The 26,656-nt window shown below is 44.0% G+C and overlaps 1 protein-coding gene across 1 annotated transcript; it reads right to left on the bottom strand.

The window, feature by feature from the left end:
- Nucleotides 1–4,559: 4,559 nt before the first annotated feature.
- LOC138929977 (spermatid nuclear transition protein 3) lies at nucleotides 4,560–5,073 on the bottom strand. The gene is made up of 2 exons (XM_070289624.1): nucleotides 4,957–5,073; nucleotides 4,560–4,775 (listed from the first exon to the last, which is right to left on the bottom strand). The coding sequence occupies exons 1-2, from the start codon at nucleotides 5,071–5,073 to the stop codon at nucleotides 4,560–4,562; spliced, it is 333 nt and encodes a 110-aa protein (XP_070145725.1).
- Nucleotides 5,074–26,656: the final 21,583 nt, after the last annotated feature.

Below are 26,656 nucleotides of genomic sequence, written 5' to 3'. Positions count from 1 at the left end.
TGTGTGTGCCCTCTGATGCTCTCTTACAACACCTACCATCTTACTTCGGTTTCTCTTACCTTGGGCGTGGGGTATCTCTTCACAGCTGTTCCAGCAAAGCACAGCTGCTGCTCCTTACCTTGGACAAGGGGTATCTCCTTACTGCCACTGTTCCTGACCTTCAATGTGGGGTAGCTCCTCTAGGCCCTCCTGTGCCTGAATTTCACTCAGATGACCATTATATCTACTAATGCGGGCAGGAATCCCTCAGAAGAAATGGAGTAGCCATCATGGTCAACAAGAGTCTGAAATGCAGTACTCGGATGCAATCTCAAAAACGACAGAATGATCTCTGTTCGTCTCCAAGGCAAACCATTCAATACCACAGTTATCCAAGTCTACGCCCCGACCAGTAACACTGAAGAAACTGAAGTTGAAAGGTTTTATGAAGACCTACAAGACCTTTTAGAACTAACACCCAAAAAAGATGTCCTTTTCATTATAGGGGTCTGGAATGCAAAAGTAGGAAGTCAAGAAACACCTGGAATAACAGGCAAATTTGGCCTTAGAATGGGGAATGAAGCAGGGCAAAGACTAATAGAGTTTGCCAAGAAAATGCACTGGTCAGAGCAAACACCCTCTTCCAACAACACAAGAGAAGACTCTACACATGGACATCACCAGACGGTCAACATCAAAATCAGATTGATTATTTTCTTTGCCACCAAAGATGGAGAAGCTCTATACAGTCAACAAAAACAAGACCAGGAGCTGACTGTGGCTCAGATCATGAACTCCTTATTACCAAATCCAGACTCAAATTGAAGAAAATAGGGAAAACCGCTAGACCACTCAGGTATGACCTAAATCAAATCCCTTATGATTATACAGTGGAAGTGAGAAATAGATTTAAGGGCCCAGGTCTGATAGATAGAGTGCCTGATGAACTATGGAATGAGGTTCGTGACATTGTACAGGAGACAGGGATCAAGACCACCCCCATGGAAAAGAAATGCAAAAAAGCACAATGGCTGTCTGGGGAGGCCTTACAAATAGCTGTGAAAAGAAGAGAGGTGAAAACCATAGGAGAAAAGGAAAGATATAAGCATCTGAATGCAGAGTTCCAAAGAATAGCAAGAAGAGATAAGAAAGCCTTCTTCAGCGATCAATGCAAAGAAATAGAGGAAAACAACAGAATGGGAAAGACTAGAGATCTCTTCAAGAAAATTAGAGATACCAAGGGAACATTTCATGCAAAGATGGGCTCGAGAAAGGACAGAAATAATATGGACCTAACAGAAGCAGAAGATATTAAGACGAGGTGGAAGAATACACAGAAGAGCTGATAAAAACATCTTCACCACCCAGATAACCATGATGTTGTGATCACTAATCTAGAGCCAGACATCTTGGAGTGTGAAGTCAAGTGGGCGTTAGAAAGCAACACTATGAACAAAGCTAGCAGAGGTGATGGAATTCCAGTTGAACTGTTTCAAATCCTGAAAGATGATGCTGTGAAAGTGCTGCACTCAATATGCCAGCAAATTTGGAAAACTCAGCAGTGGCCACAGGACTGGACAAGGTCAGTTTTCATTCCAATTCCAAAGAAAAGCAATGCAAAAGAATGCTCAAACCACTGCACAATTGCACTCATCTCACATGTTAGTAAAGTAATGCTCAAAATTCTCCAAGCCAGGCTTCAGAAATACATGAACCGTGAACTCCCTGATGTTCAAACTGGTTTTAGAAAAGGCAGAGGAACCAGAGATCAAATTGCCAACATTCACTGGATCATGGAAAAAGCAAGAGAGTTCCAGAAAAACATCTATTTCTGCTTTATTGACTATGCCAAAGCCTTTTACTGTGTGGATCACAATAAACTGTGGAAAATTCTGAAAGAGATGAAATTACCAGACCACCTGACCTGCCTCTTGAGAAATCTGTATGCAGGTCAGGAAGCAACAGTTAGAACTGGACATGGAACAACAAACTGGTTCCAAATAGGAAAAGGAGTACATCAAGGCTGTATATTGTCACCCTGCTTATTTAACTTCTATGCAGAGTACATCATGAGAAACGCTGGACTGGAAGAAACACAAGCTGGAATCAAGATTGCCGGGAGAAATTTCAATCACCTCAGATATGCAGATGCCACCACCGTTATGGCAGAAAGTGAAGAGGAACTAAAAAGCCTCTTGATGAAAGTGAAAGAGGAGAGTGAAAAAGTTGGCTTAAAGTTCAACATTCAGAAAACGAAGATCATGGCATCTGGTCCCATCACTTCATGGAAATAGAAGGGGAAACAGTAGAAACAGTGTCAGACTTTATTTTGGGGGCTCCAAAATCACTGCAGATGGTGATTGCAGCCATGAAGTTAAAAGACACTTACTCCTTGGAAGAAAAGTTATGAGCAACCTAGACAGCATATTCAAAAGCAGAGACATTACTTTGCTGACTAAGGTCCGTCTAGTCAAGGCTATGGTTTTTCCTGTGGTCATGTATGGATGTGAAAGTTGGACTGTGAAGAAGGCTGAGTGCCAAAGAATTGATGCTTTTGAACTGTGGGATTGGAGAAGACTCTTGAGAGTCCCTTGGACTGCAAGGAGATCCAACCAGTGCATTCTAAGAGAGATCAGCCCTGGGATTTCTTTGGAAGGAATGATGCTAAAACTGAAACTCCACTAATTTGGCCACCTCATGAGAAGAGTTGACTCATTGGAAAAGACTCTGATGCTGGGAGGGATTGGGGGCAGGAGGAGAAGGGGACGACCGAGGATGAGATGGCTGGATGGCATCACGGACTCAATGGACATGAGTCTGAGTAAACTCTGGGAGTTGGTGATGGACGGGGAGGCCTGGCGGGCTGCGATTCATGGGGTTGCAAAGATTTGGAGACAACTGAGTGACTGAACTGAACTGAACAGTAAGTATTTCAGTAAGTCCCACAACAGGGCATTAAAGTGTGCTAGTGTTAAATGGTGATAATATATACAGATCTGGAATCGCAGCCCCGACCTATAGGTAGACATAAGGTCTCTCTGTCCATATCATCGTGGTAGCTGCCTTAACTGATTAATTTTCAGCAGGCAGGAATGATAGTTCTCCCACTTTCTATGAAAGGACCACAAACCCAGGGTCTCTTTCACTCTTAATGATTTTAAATCACATTCAGTTACTGACTTTGAATCATCAACTGTGTCTCTCAGGAGTTAAAGGGCCAGAAAGATTTAATCAGGGAGCTGCAGTCCAAATAAAAGATGCCATATCATTAACTTAAAATCAGAACTCAACTCTTTTTATGGTGATGGTAAAACTCTGTCTTTTCATTGTTTCTAAAATGTTTGCTGAAGACACACGGGATTCCTCTGGTAGAGACTCTGCCCTATATATCTCCATATTTGATTGACTACTACTTGAAATTATTTAAACATTTTAAAATCAAAGTTAAAACCAAATAATGTCCCATAGTCTTCTTTTTACACCACAAAACCTTGTAGAGCTTGGACTAACAAAAGACTTTATTGGGGAGGAATGTTTTACGACTGTAGTTATTTAGAAATACTAGGGGATGATGATCAATATAAGACCAGCTTTTACTCAGTCTTATGTTAATACTTGTATCAAAAGTCTCTGTCCTGACTTCTCTGGCTGTCCAGGGGTTAGGACTCCATGCTTTCACTAGAAGGGGAACCAGTTCAATCCCTGGTCAGGGAACTAAGATCCCACAAACTGCATGGTGCCCACCACCCCAAAAAATGATCTGTGTGTGGTGATCCTGTTTGTCATCTGCACCGGGATTTGGGCCAGCTCCACTGCCCTGCCCTTGGGAACACACTGCTCCCACCAATTTCTTAGGAAAACAGTGGCCTAATTGACATTTGGTCTGTTCCCTCCAAACGTTATTTTAATCTTTGGGAGTGCTGGTTGTGGGTTTCAGTTGTATCAGCATTCTGTGCCTCCTGAGCACCTTTAGCTGACAGCAAAGGTGAGTGATGCAACAAAGCCCATTATGACGTAAGTGGCCAGGATGTGATTTCTGCCTGCCTCTCTCAGGGGAAGTATGACATTCACCATCCCCATGTGAAACCCTCTTCCCATCTGGGTTCTGGCAATCTAGACCCTCATGTCATTCCACACCCCAAACAATGGCAGTAACACCACACCACTACTCCTTGCCGCTGAGATCAATTGATAAGCGGGGTTAGCCATCTTCAGTGCAGACTCCTGACCCAGTCCAGGCCTCTCCTCTCTGGCTAACTGGGGACCTCAGGGTCTGTCCCCCAATGTCTCGGGACCTCGCACCCCTCCCCACTCAGGTGCCCACCTCTGTTCTTCCTTCCCTCCCTTCCCATCAGAAAATTCACACACACACAAATATCATCTTTTCACCCTTTGATGTTTATTTTAATCGCAGCCATCAGTTTACTATGTTAGTGTGAGAGTCAGTCTTTTCCTGGTTAACCATTTCTAAGAAAGCAGACCACTGGAGACACAATTCTAAACTGTCTGACCTTTTCTATTCAGTTACTGGCTGCCCAGGTTGTACTTCTCCAGGGTCTCTCATTCTGGGGTGGCTGAGCTTATCTTCTCTTTTGATTCTGCCTCCTTCTTTGACTCTGACTCATGTTTTGGTACCTTTTTCGGCTTTGGTTCCGTTTCTCACGTGCACAGGAATGGAGAAAACAGTTTGGTTCTCTTGTGTTCTTCACCTTCTTCGACGGAGTGGCGTACGATCGGATTTTCTTTCTCAAGGTTCCTTTTAGAGGTCTTCTGACCCTCATGGTCATATTTCGTGCCTTGAAAGACAACAGAAGGGTATGAGTTTTGAGGAAAGAGTATAACAACTGAGTTGGAAAGGAGACTTCATGAAAAGGGACGTGGCCTGATGAGGACTTTTGTGCCAGGCAAGGGCAGTGTAGAGGTCTTGGGCACCAAAGTCAATGGAGAACCTGGGTAGTGTCGATGGAATCATCTTACCTTCACGCTGCCTCTGTATCTCCGTTGCCAAAGGGTCTTCTTTCTTCCTTTCATCCTCGAAGCAAACCGCACTGCAACTCTTCTTGGCTGCCGTGGCTTCCTGGTTCCCTTAGCCATGATGACACCATGAAATGGCCTAACCCAGAATCTCTGCCTCTGACCTCCCTATATATACCTTCCCAGGACAATGAGGAGCCACACCCTTCACTCTGATTGGTCAGCTAGGCACTCCCCCAGCCAATGGGGGCTTTGGGGGTCTTAGACATCACAATGTACCACGGTGCCCATCAACATGGGTTAGTGGGTGCTGAGGGAGGCCATGATACAACTTTCCCACCCTTGACCCCTCTGTGTGTCTGATTCTGGGGAGTGGTGATTCAGGGGCATGGTGTTTCTTCTCGTGACCCTCAGACTTTCCTTCAGTGCCCTTTATTCTTTGACTTGGATGTCCCCCCTTCAACACTCCTGCCCCCTCCATCCCTGTAGGAACCTCTGCCAAAGACTTTTCATCCCATTTCAGCACTTCAGAGTCCTCTAGTCACTTCATCTTTAGACCACCCTCTTCCTATCGGGGGTTCTTGAGGGGCTTAAGGAACTTAAGAGCAAGCAGGTAATTGAGAACAGGTTGGAAGTTTTGTCTACTCCAGTGAGCTTTAGAGACCCCAAGGCTTGGTGAATCTTCAGGCCGTTGCCCCAAGATCTATTCACCGTCTCCATAAGATTACACTTCAGAGCAAAGAAAGTGTTAAATGCCTCCTCCACTAAGATTGCTGGGGACACTTCAACTCTCATATTGAGGAGGGAATCTCACCTTGCCCCATCTACCAGAAAGACATTCCCGATTTACGCAAAAATGAAGAAAAGGAAAGGAAGGTGCCCAAAGGCAAGAGTCCGTTTTCCACTGTGCCCACAACTCTTGAGTGAATCACTTCCCCAGTGGGCCCACATTAACAGTGATCATCAGATAGGGCCCACTGTGGAGCTGACCAATAGCTGAGAAAGAGAAGTACCAGTAGGTACCTCATTGATAGTTGGTTGCTTATGGGCAGGGCCCAGGGTTGCACTGTCCAATTGCTAGGCAAGACCGGTTGCTTAGTAACAGGATATGGAGTCATCAGGCCCAGCAATGGCTACCTGCTAAGGGCTATGCTCATGCTGCTCTGTTACCGAAGGATACGTTGGGTCCAGTGTGCTTTACTCTGTTTAATGGACTCTGTTCCAAATCAGGATTTGATTTGACAGGCTTCTTTAACTTTTGTACATCACTCTTTTCATTGTATTCCCAGGCATGCCTGTCAGCAGTGCTCATCTATATGCCTCTCCAACAGCTGCCACATGATCACATGTGCCGCATATAGCATAGCTAATATTTCAAAGCCACCAAGAATGTGAAAGCCAGCCCACCTTGAGAACTACTTTGACAAACCTTAACCTCACAATGATTCTTCTTCTATGCACAGTGTAACAGAGCAGAGTGAGCACAGCCCTATGCAGTTAGCCATTGGGGTGCTTCTTTTCAACGCACCCTGTTCCTAGGCAGCAGGTGTGGCTAAGCCTTGCTTGGTGCCTCAGATGGCCCCACTTACAAGCAGCCAACTGTCAAGGAGTGGCCATTCATTGTCCTGCTCAGCTATTGATCAGCACCACAGTGGGCCCTGCCCATAGTTACTGTTAATGAGGGACCATTCATTGGGGAAATGATTAAGTAAGGGTGGTGTGGTGGTCATCAGTGGAAAGTGAGAGAAGAGAGATTCTGGCATTCTTTTGGAGGGCCTGGAGATCACCCAACGTTGCGCCAGTGGGTGAGCTGGATGTTCCCAGAGAATAGACTGGGGACTACATCCTTTAGTGATTCAGAGCCCTCACTAAGTCCCTCCACTAGCCTTGGCCCAGGCCGTGAGGAGCGGTGAACCTCTCCCCCATCCCTGTCTCTGCAACTTAATAGCAGGTGGCCATCTTTCTGGGTCTCAGGCTGTGAGAACTGGTCTCCTCAGGTGGACAGCTTGAGGAGACAGGACCTATTGTGTTGGGTACCTGGCTCCATCAAGGATGAGAGCTGGGTAGAATATGGGAACCTTGCCCTGAAGGAGCTGCCAATGGAAACCTGTTTCTGTTTGACCAGGATGGGACATTTCACGGTGAAAGGTGTTCCTTGAGACTTTGCCCTCTCTTGGCAGGACAGAAAATGACATTCATCTGGTAGAGATATTTAGGCACATCATTACCTGACCATGACCTAACCTTAAGCACAAAGGGTGTGACACCACGAAGTCTGAAACAACTTACCACAACTTTCTCTAACCTTTGCTTTTAAACATACTTACTGAAAACGTTCAGTAACTTTGGGTTCTTAGGGCAAGAGCCACCCTCATCCTTGTATGAATCTGTAATAAACCTTTCCCTGTCCCAAACTCAAACATTTCGTTTTGATGGGCCTCATTCTGCATCAAGCACATGGACTTGCAATTGTGGTAACAATACTGTCTAAGGGCTGACTTTGCCTCTCTGAAACAACAGCAGAGACTGGCCAAGTGCTCACAGTCATCCATAATATACCCACTCATTTGGCTTGGCTAAGCTTTAGCCAACCTTCTCTCCTCTGAACTTCAGCTTTCCCCCAAGCTTGAGCAAGCACTAAGCGTCAGACCTTTCTGGCTCCCTTAGGAGCTCATTCTAAGAACCAGCTCACTACAGAAAGAAATACTTCCTGTCACACTGCTCCATCATGCTGTGTGTTCATCCATCCCCAACTCTTGCCCCATCTCAAACACACACACACACACACACACACACACACACATACACACACACAGATACACACACACACATACACACACACACAGATACAAAAACTCAGGCACACACACAGAGCTGTTGCTCACCCTGCTTATCCTTTCATGTTAACGAAATATCTTTTTCTGTTCCATTTTGAGACATGTTAAAGAACGTGTGTTCAAAACATTCTCCCTATTGCAATCAGTGCTTTTCAGTCGCTCAGTCGTGTCCGAGTCTTTGTGACCCCATGAGTCACAGTACTACAGGCCTCCCTGTCCATCACCAACTCTGCATTCAGATGCTTATATCTTTGCCTTGCTCCTTTGCTTTTTGCTTCTCTTCTTTTCACAGCTATTTGTAAGGCCTCCCAGACAGCCCTTGTGCTTCTCTGCATTTCTTTTCCATGGGGATGGTCTTGATCCCTGTCTCCTGTACAATGTCATGAACCTCATTCCATAGTTCATCAGGCACTCTATCTATCAGACCTGGGCCCTTAAATCTATTTCTCACTTCCACTGCATAATCATAAGGGATTTGATTTAAGTCATACCTGAATGGTCTAGTGGTTTTCCCTATTTTCTTCAATTTGAGTCTGGATTTGGTAATAAGGAGTTCATGACCTGAGCCACAGTCTGCTCCTGGTCTTGTTTTTGTTGACTGTATAGAGCTTCTCCCTCTTTGGTGGCAAAGGATATAATCAATGTGATTTCACTGTTGACATCTGGTGATGTCCATGTGTAGAGTCTTACTTGTGTTGTTGGAAGAGTGTATTTGTTATGACCAGTGCATTTTCTTGGCGAAACTCTATTAGCCTTTGCCCTGCTTCGTTCTGCATTCCAAGGCCAAATTTGCCTGTTACTCCAGGTGTTTCTTGACTTCCTACTTTTGCATTCCAGACCCCTATAATGAAAAGGACATCTTTTTGGGGTGTTAGTTCTACAAGGTCTTGTAGGTCTTCATAAAACCGTTCAACTTCAGTTTCTTCAGCGTTCCTGCTTGGGGCCTAGACTTGCATAACTGTGATATTGAATGGTTTGCCTTGGAGACGAACAGAGATCGTTCTGTCGTTTTTGAGATTGCGTCCAAGTACTACATTTCGGACTCTTTCGTTGACTTTGATGGCTACTCCATGTCTTCTGAGGAGTTCCTGCCCGCAGTAGTAGATATAATGGTCATCTGAGGTAAGTCCACCCTTTCCAGTCCATTTTCATTCGCTGATCCCTAGAATGTCGACGTTCACCCTTGCCATCTCTTGTTTGACCACTTCCAATTTGCCTTCAAAGTAGATACCCCATACTCTTATATTTAAACCACAAAAACTTGCAGAGCTTCGACTACAAAAGATTTTTGGGGGAAGAATGTTTTACGACTGTAGTTATTTAGAAATACTAGGGGATAATGATCAATATAAGACCAGCTTTTACTCAGTCTTATGTTAATACTTGTATCAAAAGTCTCTGTCCTGACTTCTCTGGCTGTCCAGGGGTTAGGACTCCATGCTTTCACTAGAAGGGGAACCGGTTCAATCCCTGGTCAGGGAACTAAGATCCCACAAACTGCATGGTGCCCACCACCCCAAAAAATGATCTGTGTGTGGTGATCCTGTTTGTCATCTGCACCGGGATTTGGGCCAGCTCCACTGCCCTGCCCTTGGGAACACACTGCTCCCACCAATTTCTTAGGAAAACAGTGGCCTAATTGATATTTGGTCTGTTCCCTCCAAACATTATTTTAATCTTTGGGAGTGCTGGTTGTGGGTTTTAGTTGGATCAGCATTTTGTGCCTCCTGAGCACCTTTAGCTGACAGCAAAGGTGAGTGATGCAACAAAGCCCATTATGACGTAAGTGGCCAGGATGTGATTTCTGCCTGCCTCTCTCAGGGGAAGTATGACATTCACCATCCCCATGTGAAACCCTCTTCCCATCTGGGTTCTGGCAATCTAGACCCTCATGTCATTCCACACCCCAAACAATGGCAGTAACACCACACCACTACTCCTTGCCAATGAGATCAATTGATAAGCGGGGTTAGCCATCTTCAGTGAAGACCCCTGACCCAGTCCAGGCCTCTCCTCTCTGGCTAACTGGGGACCTCAAGGTCTGTCCCCCAATCTCTCGGGACCTCGCACCCATCCCCACTGAGCTGCCCACCCCTTTTCTTCCCTCCCTCGCTTCCCATCAGAAAATTCACACACACACAAATATCATCTTTTCACCCTTTGATGTTTATTTTAATCGCAGCCATCAGTTTACTATGTTAGTGTGAGAGTCAGTCTTTTCCTGGTTAACCATTTCTAAGAAGGCAGACCACTGGAGACACAATTCTAAACTGTCTGAATACCACACCACCCTTACTTAATCACTTCCCCAATGAATGGTCCCTCATTGACAGTAACTGTGGGCAGGGCCCACTGTGGTGCTGATCAACAGCTGAGCAGGACAATGAATGGCCACTCCTTGACAGTTGGCTGCTTGTAAATGGGGCCATCTGAGGCCCCAAGCAAGGCTGAGCCACACCTGCTGCCTAGGAACAGGGTGCGTTGAAAAGAAGCACACCAATGGCTAACTGCATAGGGCTGTGCTCACTCTGCTCTGTTACACTGTGCATAGAAGAAGAATCACTGTGAGTTTAAGGTTTGTCAAAGTAGTTCTCAAGGTGGGCTGGCTTTCACATTCTTGTTGGCTTTGAAATATTAGCTATGCTATATGCGGCACATGTGATCATGTGGCAGCTGTTGGAGGGGCATATAGATGAGCACTGCTGACAGGCATGCCTGGGAATACAAGGAAAAGAATGATGTACAAAAGGTAAAGAAGCCTGTGAAATCAAATCCTGATTTGGAACAGAGTCCATTAAACAGAGTAAAGCACACTGGACCCAACGTATCCTTCGGTAACAGAGCAGCATGAGCACAGCCCTTAGCAGGTAGCCATTGCTGGGCCTGATGACTCCATATCCTGTTACTAAGCAACCGGTCTTGCCTAGCAATTGGACAGTGCAACCCTGGGCCCTGCCCATAAGCAACCAACTATCAATGAGGTACCTACTGGTACTTCTCTTTCTCAGCTATTGGTCAGCTCCACAGTGGGCCCTATCTGATGATCACTGTTAATGTGGGCCCACTGGGGAAGTGATTCACTCAAGAGTTGTGGGCACAGTGGAAAACGGACTCTTGCCTTTGGGCACCTTCCTTTCCTTTTCTTCATTTTTGTGTAAATCGAGAATGTCTTTCTGGTAGATGGGGCAAGGTGAGTTTCCCTCCTCAATATGAGAGTTGAAGTGTCCCCAGCAATCTTAGTGGAGGAGGCATTTAACACTTTCTTTGCTCTGAAGTGTAATCTTATGGAGACGGTGTATAGATCTTGGGGCAACGGACTGAAGATTCACCAAGCCTTGGGGTCTCTAAAGCTCACTGGAGTAGACAAAACTTCCAACCTGTTCTCAATTACCTGCTCGCTCTTAAGTTCCTTAAGCCCCTCCAGAACCCCCGATAGGAAGAGGGTGGTCTAAAGATGAAGTGACTAGAGGACTCTGAAGTGCTGAAATGGGATGAAAAGTGTTTGGCAGAGGTTCCTACAGGGATGGAGGGGGCAGGAGTGTGGAAGGGGGACATCCAAGTCAAAGAATAAAGGGCACTGAAGGAAAGTCTGAGGGTCACGAGAAGAAACACCATGCCCCTGAATCACCACTCCCCAGAATCAGACACACAGAGGGGTCAAGGGTGGGAAAGTTGTATCATGGCCTCCCTCAGCACCCACTAACCCATGTTGATGGGCACCATGGTACATTGTGATGTCTAAGACCCCCAAAGCCACCATTGGCTGGGGGAGTGCCTAGCTGACCAATCAGAGTGAAGGGTGTGGCTCCTCATTGTCCTGGGAAGGTATATATAGGGAGGTCAGAGGCAGAGATTCTGGGTTAGGCCACTTCATGGTGTCATCATGGCTAAGGGAACCAGGAAGCCACGGCAGCCAAGAAGAGTTGCAGTGCGGTTTGCTTCAAGGATGAAAGGAAGAAAGAAGACCCTTTGGCAACGGAGATACAGAGGCAGCGTGAAGGTAAGATGATTCCATCGACACTCCCCAGGTTCTCCATTGACTTTGGTGCCCAAGACCTCTACACTGCCCTTGCCTGGCACAAAAGTCCTCATCAGGCCACCTCCCTTTTCATGAAGTCTCCTTTCCAACTCAGTTGTTATACTCTTTCCTCAAAACTCAAACCCTTCTCTTGTCTTTCAAGGCACGAAATATGACCATGAGGGTCAGAAGACCTTTGAAAGGAACCTTGAGAAAGAAAATCCGATCGTATGCCGCTCCATCGAAGAAGGTGAAGAACACAAGAGAACCAAACTGTTTTCTCCGTTCCTGTGCACGTGAGAAACTGAACCAAGCTGAAAAAGTTACCAAAATATGCGTCAGAGTCAAAGAAGGGGGCAGAATCAAAAGAGAAGATAAGCTCAGCCACCCCAGAATGAGAGACCCTGGAGAAGTACAACCTGGGCAGCCAGTAACTGAATAGAAAAGGTCAGACAGTTTACAACTGTGTCTCCAGTGGTCTGCTTTCTTAGAAATGGTTAACCAGGAAAAGACTGACTCTCACACTAACATAGTAAACTGATGGCTGCGATTAAAATAAACATCAAAGGGTGAAAAGATGATATTTGTGTGTGTGTGAATTTTCTGATGGGAAGGGAGGGAATGAAGAACAGAGGTGGGCACCTGAGTGGGGAGGGGTGCGAGGTCCCGAGAGATTGGGGGACAGACCCTGAGGTCCCCAGTTAGCCAGAGAGGAGAGGCCTGGACTGGGTCAGGAGTCTGCACTAAAGATGGCTAACCCCGCTTATCCACTGATCTCAGGGGCAAGGAGTAGTGGTGTGGTGTTACTGCCATTGTTTGGGTTGTGGAATGACATGAGGGGCTAGATTGCCAGAACCCAGGTGGGAAGAGGGTTTCACATGGGGATGGTGAATGTCATTCTTCCCCTGAGAGAGGCAGGCAGAAATCACATCCTGGCCACTTACGTCATAATAGGCTTTGTTGCATCACTCACCTTTGCTGTCAGCTAAAGGTGCTCAGGAGGCACAGAATGCTGATACAACTGAAACCCACAACCAGCACTCCCAAAGATTAAAATAACATTTGGAGGGAACAGACCAAATATCAATTAGGCCACTGTTTTCCTAAGAAATTGGTGGGAGCAGTGTGTTCCCAAGGGCAGGGCAGTGGAGCTGGCCCAAATCCCGGTGCAGATGACAAACAGGATCACCACACACAGATAATTTTTTGGGGTGGTGGGCACCATGCAGTTTGTGGGATCTTAGTTCCCTGACCAGGGATTGAACTGGTTCCCCTTCTAGTGAAAGCATGGAGTCCTAACCCCTGGACAGCCAGAGAAGTCAGGACAGAGACTTTTGATACAAGTATTAACATAAGACTGAGTAAAAGCTGGTCTTATATTGATCATCATCCCCTAGTATTTCTAAATAACTACAGTCGTAAAACATTCCTCCCCAATAAAGTCTTTTGTTAGTCCAAGCTCTACAAGGATTTGTGGTGTAAAAAGAAGACTATGGGACATTATTTGGTTTTAACTTTGATTTTAAAATGTTTAAATAATTTCAAGTAGTAGTCAATCAAATATGGAGATATATAGGGCAGAGTCTCTACCAGAGGAATCCCGTGTGTCTTCAGAAAATATTTTAGAAACAATGAAAAGACAGAGTTTTACCATCACCATCAAAAGAGTTGAGTTCAGATTTTAAGATAATGATATGGCATCTTTTATTTGGACTGCAGCTCCCTGATTAAATCTTTCTGGCCCTTTAACTCCTGAGAGACACAGTTGATGATTCAAAGTCAGTCACTGAATGTGATTTAAAATCATTAAGAGTGAAAGAGACCCTGGGTTTGTGGTCCTTTCAAAGAAAGTGGGAAAACTATCATTCCTGCCTGCTGAAAATTAATCAGTTAAGGCAGCTACCACGATGATATGGACAGAGAGACCTTATGTCTACCTATAGGTCGGTGCTGTGATTCCCGATCTGTATATATTATCACCATTTAACACTAGCACACTTTAATGCCCTGTTGTGGGACTTACTGAAATACTTACTGTTCAGTTCAGTTCAGTCACTCAGTTGTCTCCAAATCTTTGCAACCCCATGAATCGCAGCCCGCCAGGCCTCCCCGTCCATCACCAACTCCCAGAGTTTACTCAGACTCATGTCCATTGAGTCAGTGATGCCATCCAGCCATCTCATCCTCGGTTGTCCCCTTCTCCTCCTGCCCCCAATCCCTCCCAGCATCAGAGTCTTTTCCAATGAGTCAACTCTTCTCATGAGGTGGCCAAATTAGTGGAGTTTCAGTTTTAGCATCATTCCTTCCAAAGAAATCCCAGGGCTGATCTCCTTCAGAATGGACTGGTTGGATCTCCTTGCAGTCCAAGGGACTCTCAAGAGTCTTCTCCAATCCCACAGTTCAAAAGCATCAATTCTTTGGCACTCAGCCTTCTTCACAGTCCAACTTTCACATCCATACATGACCACAGGAAAAACCATAGCCTTGACTCGATGGACCTTAGTCAGCAAAGTAATGTCTCTGCTTTTGAATATGCTGTCTAGGTTGCTCATAACTTTTCTTCCAAGGAGTAAGCGTCTTTTAACTTCATGGCTGCAATCACCATCTGCAGTGATTCTGGAGCCCCCAAAATAAAGTCTGACACTGTTTCTACTGTTTCCCCTTCTATTTCCATGAAGTGATGGGACCAGATGCCATGATCTTCATTTTCTGAATGTTGAGCTTTAAGCCAACTTTTTCACTCTCCTCTTTCACTTTCATCAAGAGGCTTTTTAGTTCCTCTTCACTTTCTGCCATAATGGTGGTGGCATCTGCATATCTGAGGTGATTGATATTTCTCCCGGCAATCTTGATTCCAGCTTGTGTTTCTTCCAGTCCAGCGTTTCTCATGATGTACTCTGCATAGAAGTTAAATAAGCAGGGTGACAATATACAGCCTTGATGTACTCCTTTTCCTATTTGGAACCAGTTTGTTGTTCCATGTCCAGTTCTAACTGTTGCTTCCTGACCTGCATACAGATTTCTCAAGAGGCAGGTCAGGTGGTCTGGTAATTTCATCTCTTTTAGAATTTTCCACAGTTTATTGTGATCCACACAGTAAAAGGCTTTGGCATAGTCAATAAAGCGGAAATAGATGTTTTTCTGGAACTCTCTTGCTTTTTCCATGATCCAGTGAATGTTGGCAATTTGATCTCTGGTCCCTCTGCCTTTTCTAAAACCAGTTTGAACATCAGGGAGTTCACGGTTCATGTATTGCTGAAGCATGGCTTGGAGAATTTTGAGCATTACTTTACTAACATGTGAGATGAGTGCAATTGTGCAGTGGTTTGAGCATTCTTTTGCATTGCTTTTCTTTGGAATTGGAATGAAAACTGACCTTGTCCAGTCCTGTGGCCACTGCTGAGTTTTCCAAATTTGCTGGCATATTGAGTGCAGCACTTTCACAGCATCATCTTTCAGGATTTGAAACAGTTCAACTGGAATTCCATCACCTCTGCTAGCTTTGTTCATAGTGTTGCTTTCTAAGGCCCACTTGACTTCACACTCCAAGATGTCTGGCTCTAGATTAGTGATCACAACATCATGGTTATCTGGGTGGTGAAGATGTTTTTATCAGTTCTTCTGTGTATTCTTCCACCTCGTCTTAATATCTTCTGCTTCTGTTAGATCCATACTATTTCTGTCCTTTATCGAGCCCATCTTTGCATGAAATGTTCCCTTGGTATCTCTAATTTTCTTGAAGAGATCTCTAGTCTTTCCCATTCTGTTGTTTTCCTCTATTTCTTTGCATTGATCGCTGAAGAAGGCTTTCTTATCTCTTCTTGCTATTCTTTGGAACTCTGCATTCAGATGCTTATATCTTTCCTTTTCTCCTATGGTTTTCACCTCTCTTTTTTCACAGCTATTTGTAAGGCCTCCCCAGACAGCCATTGTGCTTTTTTGCATTTCTTTTCCATGGGGGTGGTCTTGATCCCTGTCTCCTGTACAATGTCACGAACCTCATTCCATAGTTCATCAGGCACTCTATCTATCAGACCTGGGCGCTTAAATCTATTTCTCACTTCCATGGTATAATCATAAGGGATTTGATTTAGGTCATACCTGAGTGGTCTAGCGGTTTTCCCTATTTTCTTCAATTTGAGTCTGGATTTGGTAATAAGGAGTTCATGATCTGAGCCACAGTCTGCTCCTGGTCTTGTTTTTGTTGACTGTATAGAGCTTCTCCATCTTTGGTGGCAAAGAAAATAATCAATCTGATTTTGGTGTTGACCGTCTGGTGATGTCCATGTGTAGAGTCTTCTCTTGTGTTGTTGGAAGAGGGTGTTTGCTCTGACCAGTGCATTTTCTTGGCAAACTCTATTAGTCTTTTCCCTGCTTCATTCCCCATTCTAAGGCCAAATTTGCCTGTTATTCCAGGTGTTTCTTGACTTCCTACTTTTGCATTCCAGACCCCTATAATGAAAAGGACATCTTTTTTGGGTGTTAGTTCTACAAGGTCTTGTAGGTCTTCATAAAACCTTTCAACTTCAGTTTCTTCAGTGTTACTGGTCGGGGCATAGACTTGGATAACTGTGATACTGAATGGTTTGCCTTGGAGACGAACAGAGATCATTCTGTCGTTTTTGAGATTGCATCCGAGTACTGCATTTCAGACTCTTGTTGACCATGATGGCTACTCCATTTCTTCTGAGGGATTCCTGCCCGCATTAGTAGATATAATGGTCATCTGAGTGAAATTCAGGCACAGGAGGGCCTAGAGGATCTACCCCACATTGAAGGTCAGGAACAGTGGCGGTAAGGAGATACCCCTTGTCCAAGGTAAGGATCAGCAGCTGTGCTTTTCTGGAACAGCTGTGAAGAGATACCCCACGCCCAAGGTAAGAGAAACCGAAGTAAGATGGTAGGTGTTGTAAGAGAGCATCAGAGGGCACATACACTGAAACCATACTCACAGAAAACTAGTCAATCTAATCACACTAGGACCACAGCCTTGTCTAACTCAGTGAAACCAAGCCATGCCTGCAGAGCAACCCAAGACGGGTGGGTCATGGTGGAGAGGTCTGACAAAATGTGGTCCACTGGAGAAGGGAGGGCAAGCCGCTTCAGTATTCTTGCCTTCAGAGCCCCATGAACAGTATGAAAAGGCAAAATGATAGGATACTGAAAGAGGAACTCCCCAGGTCATTAGGTGCCCAATATGCTACTGGAGATCAGTGGAGAAATAACTCCAGAAAGAATGAAGGGATGGAGCCAAAGCAAAAACAATACCCAGTTGTGGATGTGACTGGTGATAGAAGCAAGATCCGATGCTGTAAAGAGCAATATTGTATAGGAACCTGGAATGTCAGGGCCATGAATCGGGTCAAATTGGAAGTGGTGAAACAAGAGATGGCAAGGGTGAACGTCGACATTCTAGGAATCAGCGTACTAAAATGGACTGGAATGGGTGAATTTAACTCAGAGTTGCATCTTAGTGCTTGCTTAAGCTTGAGGGTGAGCCAAAATGTGGGGTTTGTGGCGAGAAGCCTGATAAACATTTGGTCAAACCTGTGGATGAAAACTTGCCTGCCACAGAGGTGGGAGGGGGGTTCATGATTGGGTACTCATGTACACCCGTGGCAGATTCATGTCAATGTATGGCAAAACCAATACAGTATTGTAAAGTAAAATAAAGTAAAAATAAATTTTTTTAAAAAGATTAGGATAATTTGTTCCTTGAAAGGCTAATAAAACCATCTTATAAAGTATTAAAGAAAAAAAAAGATGCAGCCGCCATTAAGCCAGCAGCCAACCCCTCCCAACCCTGTGCACCCAGAGGGGATTCAAGAGGGAGAAAAGCATGATTCTGGCCTTAGATAGTTAAGATGCATATCAAAAGAATGATTTCAATGACTTCAATGAGCCCAGACTCTTGCATCTTCCTATACACAGAAAAGTGCTACATTTATTAACTTGAGATGTCTGGTTTTCTTTAATTAACAGTCATCTTTTGATGTTCTGGCTACCTAGTTTTCATTGCACAATTCCCATATATCCTGGCTCCTCCCTTACCTCTTTGGAGCAGTCCCTTAGCGCCATCTCAGAGGATGTCTCTGGGGCTTCAATCCTCAGTTTTGTCCAGCAAATAAAACATAATTCTCAACTTCTATGTTGTGGGTTTTTTTAGTAGACAAACCAATGGGTAAGTTCTGAGTAACTGTGTGAGCCATTACTGCTTTGAAAAATCTTTCTGACATCCCACTTTGCCTCTCACTTCATGGTGGTAATGGAGAGGAAAAATTAAAATTTTACATAACCTCCTGCTTGTTCTGCTTCTGTAACTCAGCTTGCTCCTTGCAAAGTTTGGATCACGTAGGTCATGTAGTCTCAGAAAGTGGGGACTTGCAATACTAGGAACTGGAATTTATCTCACTCACCCTTGTCCTGCTCTTTATAATTGCCCAGCTTCTTGTGAACCTGCCTAATGATGCTGAAGAAGGAATTCATAGGGCCTGGAATCCATCTTAGGCCTGTTCATGCTGATCATGCTTGGCCACCTTTCCAATGGACTCTGAACTCTGTATTTAGTGCCTATGAAAACAACAACAGAAGGATAAGACCCCCTCCAGACAGGGGAACCTTGAAGATCGTATCTAGGTTACTCATCGCCTAAGAGAAAACATACACTAATCACCCCTTCCTTCAGACAGGCCATAAATTTCTCTGTATCAATCGGAGTGTAACCTTGGGTTTATTGATTATTGATTGGCTAATTGTTTGACTGTTTGAGCACATGAGTACATAGCACATGAATGATGGAGTTATTGGGATTGTATTTTCCCCGGCTGCCCTGGTGGCTTAGAGGTTAAAGCATCTGCCTCCAATGTGGGAGACCTGGGTTCGATCCCTGGGTTGGGAAGACCCCCTGGAGAAGGAAATGGCAACCCACTCCAGTATTCTTGCCTGGAGAATCCCATGGATGGAGGAGCCTGGTAGGCTACAGTCCATGGGGCCACAAAGAGTCGGACACGACTGAGCGACTTCACTTTCACTTTCACTTGGTTTATGTAAGTGTCAATGAATTTGGAGTGGTGGGTTCAGACATGTACACATGGGGTATAAAAGATTTTCACAAATGCTGGTCGGGGTCCTTGGCTGAGAGCAGACTCTGCCTTGGGCCTGTCGGTGTAATAAACTGCACTCCACTATCTGCATTGTCCTTCTAAGTGAGTTTGTTTCCCAGAACTTGCTGCTACAACAATGCCTGTCCAGTTCAGGCATCCCCCTCCCCATCTTGACCACTGTTCCCACACACATGAAACCCCTTAGTTTAAACCATCCTGTTAACAGGCAGTGTTGCCCACTATAGTCTGTCTATAAAAACCCTATAACCCCTTTGTTCAGGGCTCAGAGCTGGAATGTTGACTCCTCTGGGCCCACCGGCATAATAAATCTGAGTTCTCTAACTCTCCAAGTGTGGTGCTTGGTTTCTCGATTACTGGTTTCTGAAACAGTATTGCTCAGAATGATAAAAATATCAACTTTAGAAAGTCAAAGCCTCAGGATAGCCAAGTTTCCAGTGTAACCATGACTTCAGCTTCTCAGGCTTCAGAGTTCCCTGGTCAAACTTCAATGAGATCCTAACCTTTTCAAATATCACAGACATGTTTACCCAGAGCTCTTTCTGCTACTGCCTTAGAATAACTACATAATGATGATCCATAGCTTTAAATAAGCAGCTATTTCACAACCGTTTTTTCTGAGATAATCTCAGTTCCCTACACAACACAGACACTGTCACTAAAATTTCAGGGGGAGTTATAATCACTTTCCAGCAAGGGAATGAGATCATGGTGTCCCCAACTTTTACTCAGGGCTCAAATGGCCGCTTTCCATACCTGTTGACTGTGGCCAGTGGAGCCACTATCCCCACAGGAAATGGCACTTGGTTAGTCAAATTTTTTTTTTCTGAGATAGTTCTTATATTGCTAAAAAGAACTGTACCTGGATACAACAGTATTGCTTACTGGTGTGCAACACAGTTTACAATTATACAGGGGAGATTTGATTTTTTGACAGAAGCAGAGGCAGGAGCCGCCCTTTTCTACCAGCTTCAGGACGACCTGGCATGCCTCCGTGGACAAACAACCTCACCTGCCAATTCAGCAAACAAAGGATGTTTTGGCCAGCCAGTCAGCAGCCACTGAAACCATCCCTGAAGGTGCACCTTGAAGGGCCCGGGGTGGGAAACACAATGATTCTGGCCCTAGATAGCTGAGATGAACATCAAAGGAATGATTTCCATGAGCCCATGCTTTTGAATCTTTCCATAGAAAGAAAAGCGCTAAATTACTCAACCAGGGATGTTTGTTTTGTGCTTAGCGGTAACATTTTCTTGTTCCATTACATGTTTTCTTTTTTTCCACCAAAAACTCCTATATACCCTGGTTCCTCCCTTACCTCTTTGAACAGTTCCCCAGAGCCCTCTGAGAGGCTGTTTCCTCGGCTCTAGTACAGTCCAAACATAACTCACAACTTTCAGGTTGTGTGTTTTTCTTCAGTCTACACCTCCTCCATATTCACCACCACGGTCCTGTCTGAAGTCTTTTTGCACTGACTGAAAATCCTGAACTTCACAAAACTCTCACCCTTAGGATTATGCGTGTTGGTCTGTGAGCTCCAGACCAAAGGCCTCAGCCTTGCGCTGTGGGAACTACATCACCCAGAAGGGGCTGCACCTGAGCATAGTTGAACCAATGAGGAAGCAGGGGAGGGACGTTTCCGTGCCTTACAGGGGGCCATTTCCTGGGCTTCTGGCCAGGTCTTCCAGGCAGTTACTTTATCTGTTCTTGGCTTGGTTCCGGGGCTTAGAGTTTCCCAAGGAGTGTCACAGCCAAGGTGGTGGATGAGAAAGCATGGTCCACACTGCACAGAGGCGGGTCTGAGGCTTGGCAGCATCGCCGCCTGTGTCCTGGACTGGGAACTACAAAGCCAGATTCGCTGCCCTTGTCGCCTGCCTCTGCCAGCTTTGGTGATGGCCTCTGCGCTGATGGACCCGTGCAGGTGAATGCTGCCATTCCCAGATCATCACCCAAATCCTAAAGCCCCTAGATGAAAGTGCCTACTCAGGGCACTGAAGTGCAGGTGACCGTGTCCAGGACAGAGCGTTGCTTGTGAGTGATGTCCCCTCCTGACAGCCAGTGAGGAAAGATGTGGGACAGCTGCAAGCAGAGGGACCAGTGGGTGCAAAGGCTTGGCTGTGCGACTGAGTCCAGGGCATCTGGCAAACCTAGGATCCGTGTGCCATCTGCAAGGAACTGAGCGTGAGGGGAGGAGTCACATCTGGAACCTTCATTCCTAGGGCTTTGCAGGCCCTGGGGAGTTGTGACCAGAAAAGGGACACAATCTGAGTTAATATTTTCAGTTTCCCAAGGGCTGATCAGGATAGATAGGGAGGTGGAGGGAGCAGGGATGAGGTTCGAGGCAGGGAAACCAAAGAGGAGGCTGCTGGCAGTTTGGCTGGGCCAGGCCAGAGTGATGGCAGGGAAGAGAGCCAAGCCTTCAGGGTTCCCTGCTGTATCAGATACTGTGAAGGAAGAAGGAAGGGAGTGAAGGACCATCGTAAGATTATTTTCTATTTGTTTCTTTTTCTTTCTCTTCCATTATTTTTCCCCCTGTACTTCTCAGAGAATGGAGATGGAGAAGTTGGGTGGAGGGAGCTGGTTGTGTGTTGGAGGAAGGTCAGAGGTTGACTTTGCATGTGGTGATTCTGAGATGTTCAAAAGTGTGTGTGTCTGTGTATGTCACATAGACATCTGGACAAGCATGTCTGCAGTTTTAGCGGGGGTCTAGGCTGGAGATGTTCAGAGAACTTTAGATGTGGACCTGGGCACAGCCAGGGGATCAGATTTAGGGGAGGGAATCTTAAGGTTATTTCAAGTGGGCCTGAAATGACAGAGGGAGGGGCTGGAGGTTAGATACCTAGGGTGGGCAGCCCCAAAACGGCCACCAGGAGGGAGGGTCCCTCAGTCCCAGTGTTTCTGGCTGTTACCTGAGGGAAGAGAGGCCCATGTGCGTCAGGAGCCAGAGCTAGGGAATGCCCTATGTTCATTGCCATGTGGGCTTAGCAAGACGTTGAATCTAATCCCTGGGAATGAGAGAAGCATCAGCCAGGCCAGACCAGTGTGTCAGCTCCTCCACCACAACAAGCCCCTTGGCAGGAGGAGTGATCCAATGTTCTGACGGAAATTTCCTTGAGCAGGCTGACCTTTGGGAATGGACATGCACAAGGCCAGCTGCAGTGCTAAAACAGCTAGCATTGCACTGGCCTGTTCAGACCCATTCTCCAGAATTTACTTATGAAATAATTGCTTCTTTGTACATTTCTCTAAAGAAAAAACACACAGAAGATATATAAAGCTTATGGATTTAACTAGTCAAATGTAGGCAAATTCTTACTAACGGTTGGAAAATTACCGTACCTATAAATATTTAAATAAAATCAAAAGTCTGAGGTATGCCTGTATTGCTATGAACTTTCCTCTTAGCACTGCTTTTATAGTGTCCCACAGGTTTTGGGTTGTTGTGTTTTCATTTTCATTAGTTTCTATGCATATTTTGATTTCTTTTTTGATTTCTTCTGTGATTTGTTGGTTATTCAGAAGTGTGTTGTTCAACCTCCATATGTTGGAATTTTTAATAGTTTTTCTCCTGTAATTGAGATCTAATCTTAATGCATTATGGTCAGAAAAGATGCTTGGAATGATTTCGATTTTTTTGAATTTATCAAGTTTAGATTTATGGCCCAGGATGTGATCTATCCTGGAGAAGGTTCCATGAGCACTTGAAAAAAAGGTGAAATTCATTGTTTTGGGGTGAAATGTCCTATAGATATCGATTAGGTCTAACTGATCTAATGTATCATTTAAAGTTTGCGTTTCTTTGTTAATTTTCTGTTTAGTTGATCTGTCCATAGGTGTGAGTGGGGTATTAAAGTCTCCCACTATTATTGTGTTACTGTTGATTTCCCCTTTCATACTTGTTAGCATTTGTCTTACATATTGTGGTGCTCCTATATTGGGTGCATATATATTTATAATTGTTATATCTTCTTCTTGGATTGTTCCTTTGATCATTATGTAGTGGCCTTCTTTGTCTCTTTTCACAGCCTTTGTTTTAAAGTCTATTTTATCGGATATGAGTATTGCCACTCCTGCTTTCTTTTGGTCTCTATTTGCGTGGTATATCTTTTTCCAGCTCGTCACTTTCAGTCTGTATGTGTCCCTTGTTTTGAGGTGGGTCTCTTGTAAGCAGCATATAGAGGGGTCTTGTTTTTGTATCCATTCAGCCAGTCTTTGTCTTTTGGTTGGGGCGTTCAACCCATTTACGTTTAAGGTAATTATTGATAAGTATGATCCCGTTGCCATTTACTTTATTGTTTTGGGTTCGGGTTTATACACCCTTTTCGTGTTTCCTGTCTAGAGGATATCCTTTAGAATTTGTTGGAGAGCTGGTTTGGTGGTGCTGAATTCTCTCAGCTTTTGGTTGTCTGAAAAGCTTTTGATTTCTCCTTCGTATTTGAATGAGATCCTTTTTGGGTACAGTAATCTGGGCTGTAGGTTATTGTCTTTCATCACTTTAAGTATGTCTTGCCATTCCCTCCTGGCCTGAAGAGTTTCTATTGACAGATCAGCTGTTATCCTTATGGGAATCCCCTTGTGTGTTATTTGTTGTTTTTCCCTTGCTGCTTTTAATATTTGTTCTTTGTGTTTGATCTTTGTTAATTTGATTAATATGTGTCTTGGGGTGTTTCGCCTTGGGTTTATCCTATTTGGGACTCTCTGTGTTTCTTGGACTTGGGTGATTATTTCCTTCCCCATTTTAGGGAAGTTTTCAACTATTATCTCCTCAAGGATTTTCTCATGATCTTTCTTTCTGTCTTCTTCTTCTGGGACTCCTATAATTCGAATGTTGGAGCGTTTCATATTGTCCTGGAGGTCTCTGAGATTGTCCTCGTTTCTTTTAATTTGTTTTTCTTGTTTCCTCTCTGATTCATTTATTTCTACCATTCTATCTTCTATTTCACTAATCCTATCTTCTGCCTCCGTTATTCTACTATTTGTTGCCTCCAGAGTGTTTCTGATCTCATTTATTGCGTTATTCATTATATTTTGACTCTTTTTTATTTCTTCTAGGTCCTTGTTAAACCTTTCTTGCATCTTCTCAATCCTTGTCTCTAGGCTATTTATCTGTGTTTCCATTTTGATTTCAAGGTTTTGGATCATTTTCACTATCAATATTCGGAATTCCTTCTCCGGTAGATTCCCTACTTCTTCCTCTTTTGTTTGGTTTGGTGGGCTACTCTCCTGTTCCTTTACCTGCTGAGTATTCCTCTGTCTCTTCATCTTGATTATATTGCTGCGTTTCGGGTGGCCTTTTTATATTTTGATAATTTGTGGAGTTCTCTTTATTATGGAGCTTCCTCACTTTGGGTGGGGTTCTATCAGTGGCTTGTCAAGGTTTCCTGGTTAGGGAGGCTTGTGTTGGAGTTTTGGTGGGTGGAGCTGGGTTTCTTCTCTCTGGAGTGCAGTGGAGTGACCCGTAAAACCTGACAAAGATGTCACAAAAAAAGAAAACTACAGGCCAATATCTCTGATGAACATAGATGCAAAAATCCTCAACAAAATTCTAGCAATCAGAATCCAACAACACATTAAAAAGATCATACACCATGACCAAGTGGGCTTTATCCCAGGGATGCAAGGATTCTTCAATATCCGCAAATCAATCAATGTAATTCACCACATTAACAAATTGAAAAATAAAAACCATATGATTATCTCAATAGATGCAGAGAAGGCCTTTGACAAAATTCAACATCCATTTATGATAAAAACTCTCCAGAAAGCAGGAATAGAAGGAACATACCTCAACATAATCAAAGCTATCTATGACAAACCCACAGCAAACATTATCCTCAATGGTGAAAAATTGAAAGCATTTCCCCTAAAGTCAGGAACAAGACAAGGGTGTCCACTTTCACCGCTACTATTCAACATAGTTCTGGAAGTTTTGGCCACAGCAATCAGAGCAGACAAAGAAATAAAAGGAATCCAAATTGGAAAAGAAGAAGTAAAACTCTCACTGTTTGCAGATGACATGATCCTCTACATGGAAAACCCTAAAGACTCCACCAGAAAATTACTAGACCTAATCAATGAATATAGTAAAGTTGCAGGATATAAAATCAACACACAGAAATCCCTTGCATTCCTATACACGAATAATGAGAAAGTAGAAAAAGAAATTAAGGAAACAACTCCATTCACCATTGCAACGAAAAGAATAAAATACTTAGGAATATATCTACCTAAAGAAACTAAAGACCTATATATAGAAAACTATAAAACACTGATGAAAGAAATCAAAGAGGACACTAATAGATGGAGAAATATACCATGTTCATGGATCAGAAGAATCAATATAGTGAAAATGAGTATACTACCCAAAGCAATTTACAAATTCAATGCAATCCCTATCAAGCTACCAGCCACATTTTTCACAGAACTAGAACAAATAATTTCAAGATTTGTATGGAAATACAAAAAACCTCGAATAGCCAAAGCAATCTTGAGAAAGAAGAATGGAACTGGAGGAATCAACTTGCCTGACTTCAGGCTCTACTACAAAGCCACAGTCATCAAGACAGTATGGTACTGGCACAAAGACAGACATATAGATCAATGGAACAAAATAGAAAGCCCAGAGATAAATCCACATACATATGGATACCTTATCTTTGACAAAGGAGGCAAGAATATACAATGGAGTAAAGACAATCTCTTTAACAAGTGGTGCTGGGAAAACTGGTCAACCACTTGTAAAAGAATGAAACTAGATCACTTTCTTACACCGCACACAAAAATAAACTCAAAATGGATTAAAGATCTAAATGTAAGATCAGAAACTATAAAACTCCTAGAGGAGAACATAGGCAAAACACTCTCCGACATAAATCACAGCAGGATCCTCTATGATCCACCTCCCAGAATTCTGGAAATCAAAGCAAAAATAAACAAATGAGATCTAATTAAAATTAAAAGCTTCTGCACAACAAAGGAAAATATAAGCAAGGTGAAAAGACAGCCTTCTGAATGGGAGAAAATAATAGCAAATGAAGCAACTGACAAACAACTAATCTCAAAAATATGCAAGCAACGTATGCAGCTCAATTCCAGAAAAATAAACGACCCAATCAAAAAATGGGCCAAAGAACTAAATAGACATTTCTCCAAAGAAGACATACGGATGGCTAACAAACACATGAAAAGATGCTCAACATCACTCATTATTAGAGAAATGCAAATCAAAACCACAATGAGGTACCACTTCACACCAGTCAGAATGGCTGCGATCCAAAAATCTGCAAGCAATAAATGCTGGAGAGGGTGTGGAGAAAAGGGAACCCTCCTACACTGTTGGTGGGAATGCAAACTAGTACAGCCACTATGGAGAACAGTGTGGAGATTCCTTAAAAAATTGCAAATAGAACTACCTTATGACCCAGCAATCCCACTGCTGGGCATACACACCGAGGAAACCAGAATTGAAAGAGACACATGTACCCCAATGTTCATCGCAGCACTGTTTATAATAGCCAGGACATGGAAACAACCTAGATGTCCATCAGCAGATGAATGGATAAGAAAGCTGTGGTACATATACACAATGGAGTATTACTCAGCCATTAAAAAGAATTCATTTGAATCAGTTCTGATGAGATGGATGAAACTGGAGCCGATTATACAGAGTGAAGTAAGCCAGAAAGAAAAACACCAATACAGTATACTAACACATATATATGGAATTT

This window comes from Ovis canadensis, chromosome X, assembly GCF_042477335.2.
Source record: "Ovis canadensis isolate MfBH-ARS-UI-01 breed Bighorn chromosome X, ARS-UI_OviCan_v2, whole genome shotgun sequence".
NCBI classification, from domain to species: Eukaryota; Metazoa; Chordata; class Mammalia; order Artiodactyla; family Bovidae; genus Ovis; species Ovis canadensis.
Note: the sequence above shows the minus strand (reverse complement) of the source record. Positions and strands in the feature narration are given on the sequence as shown.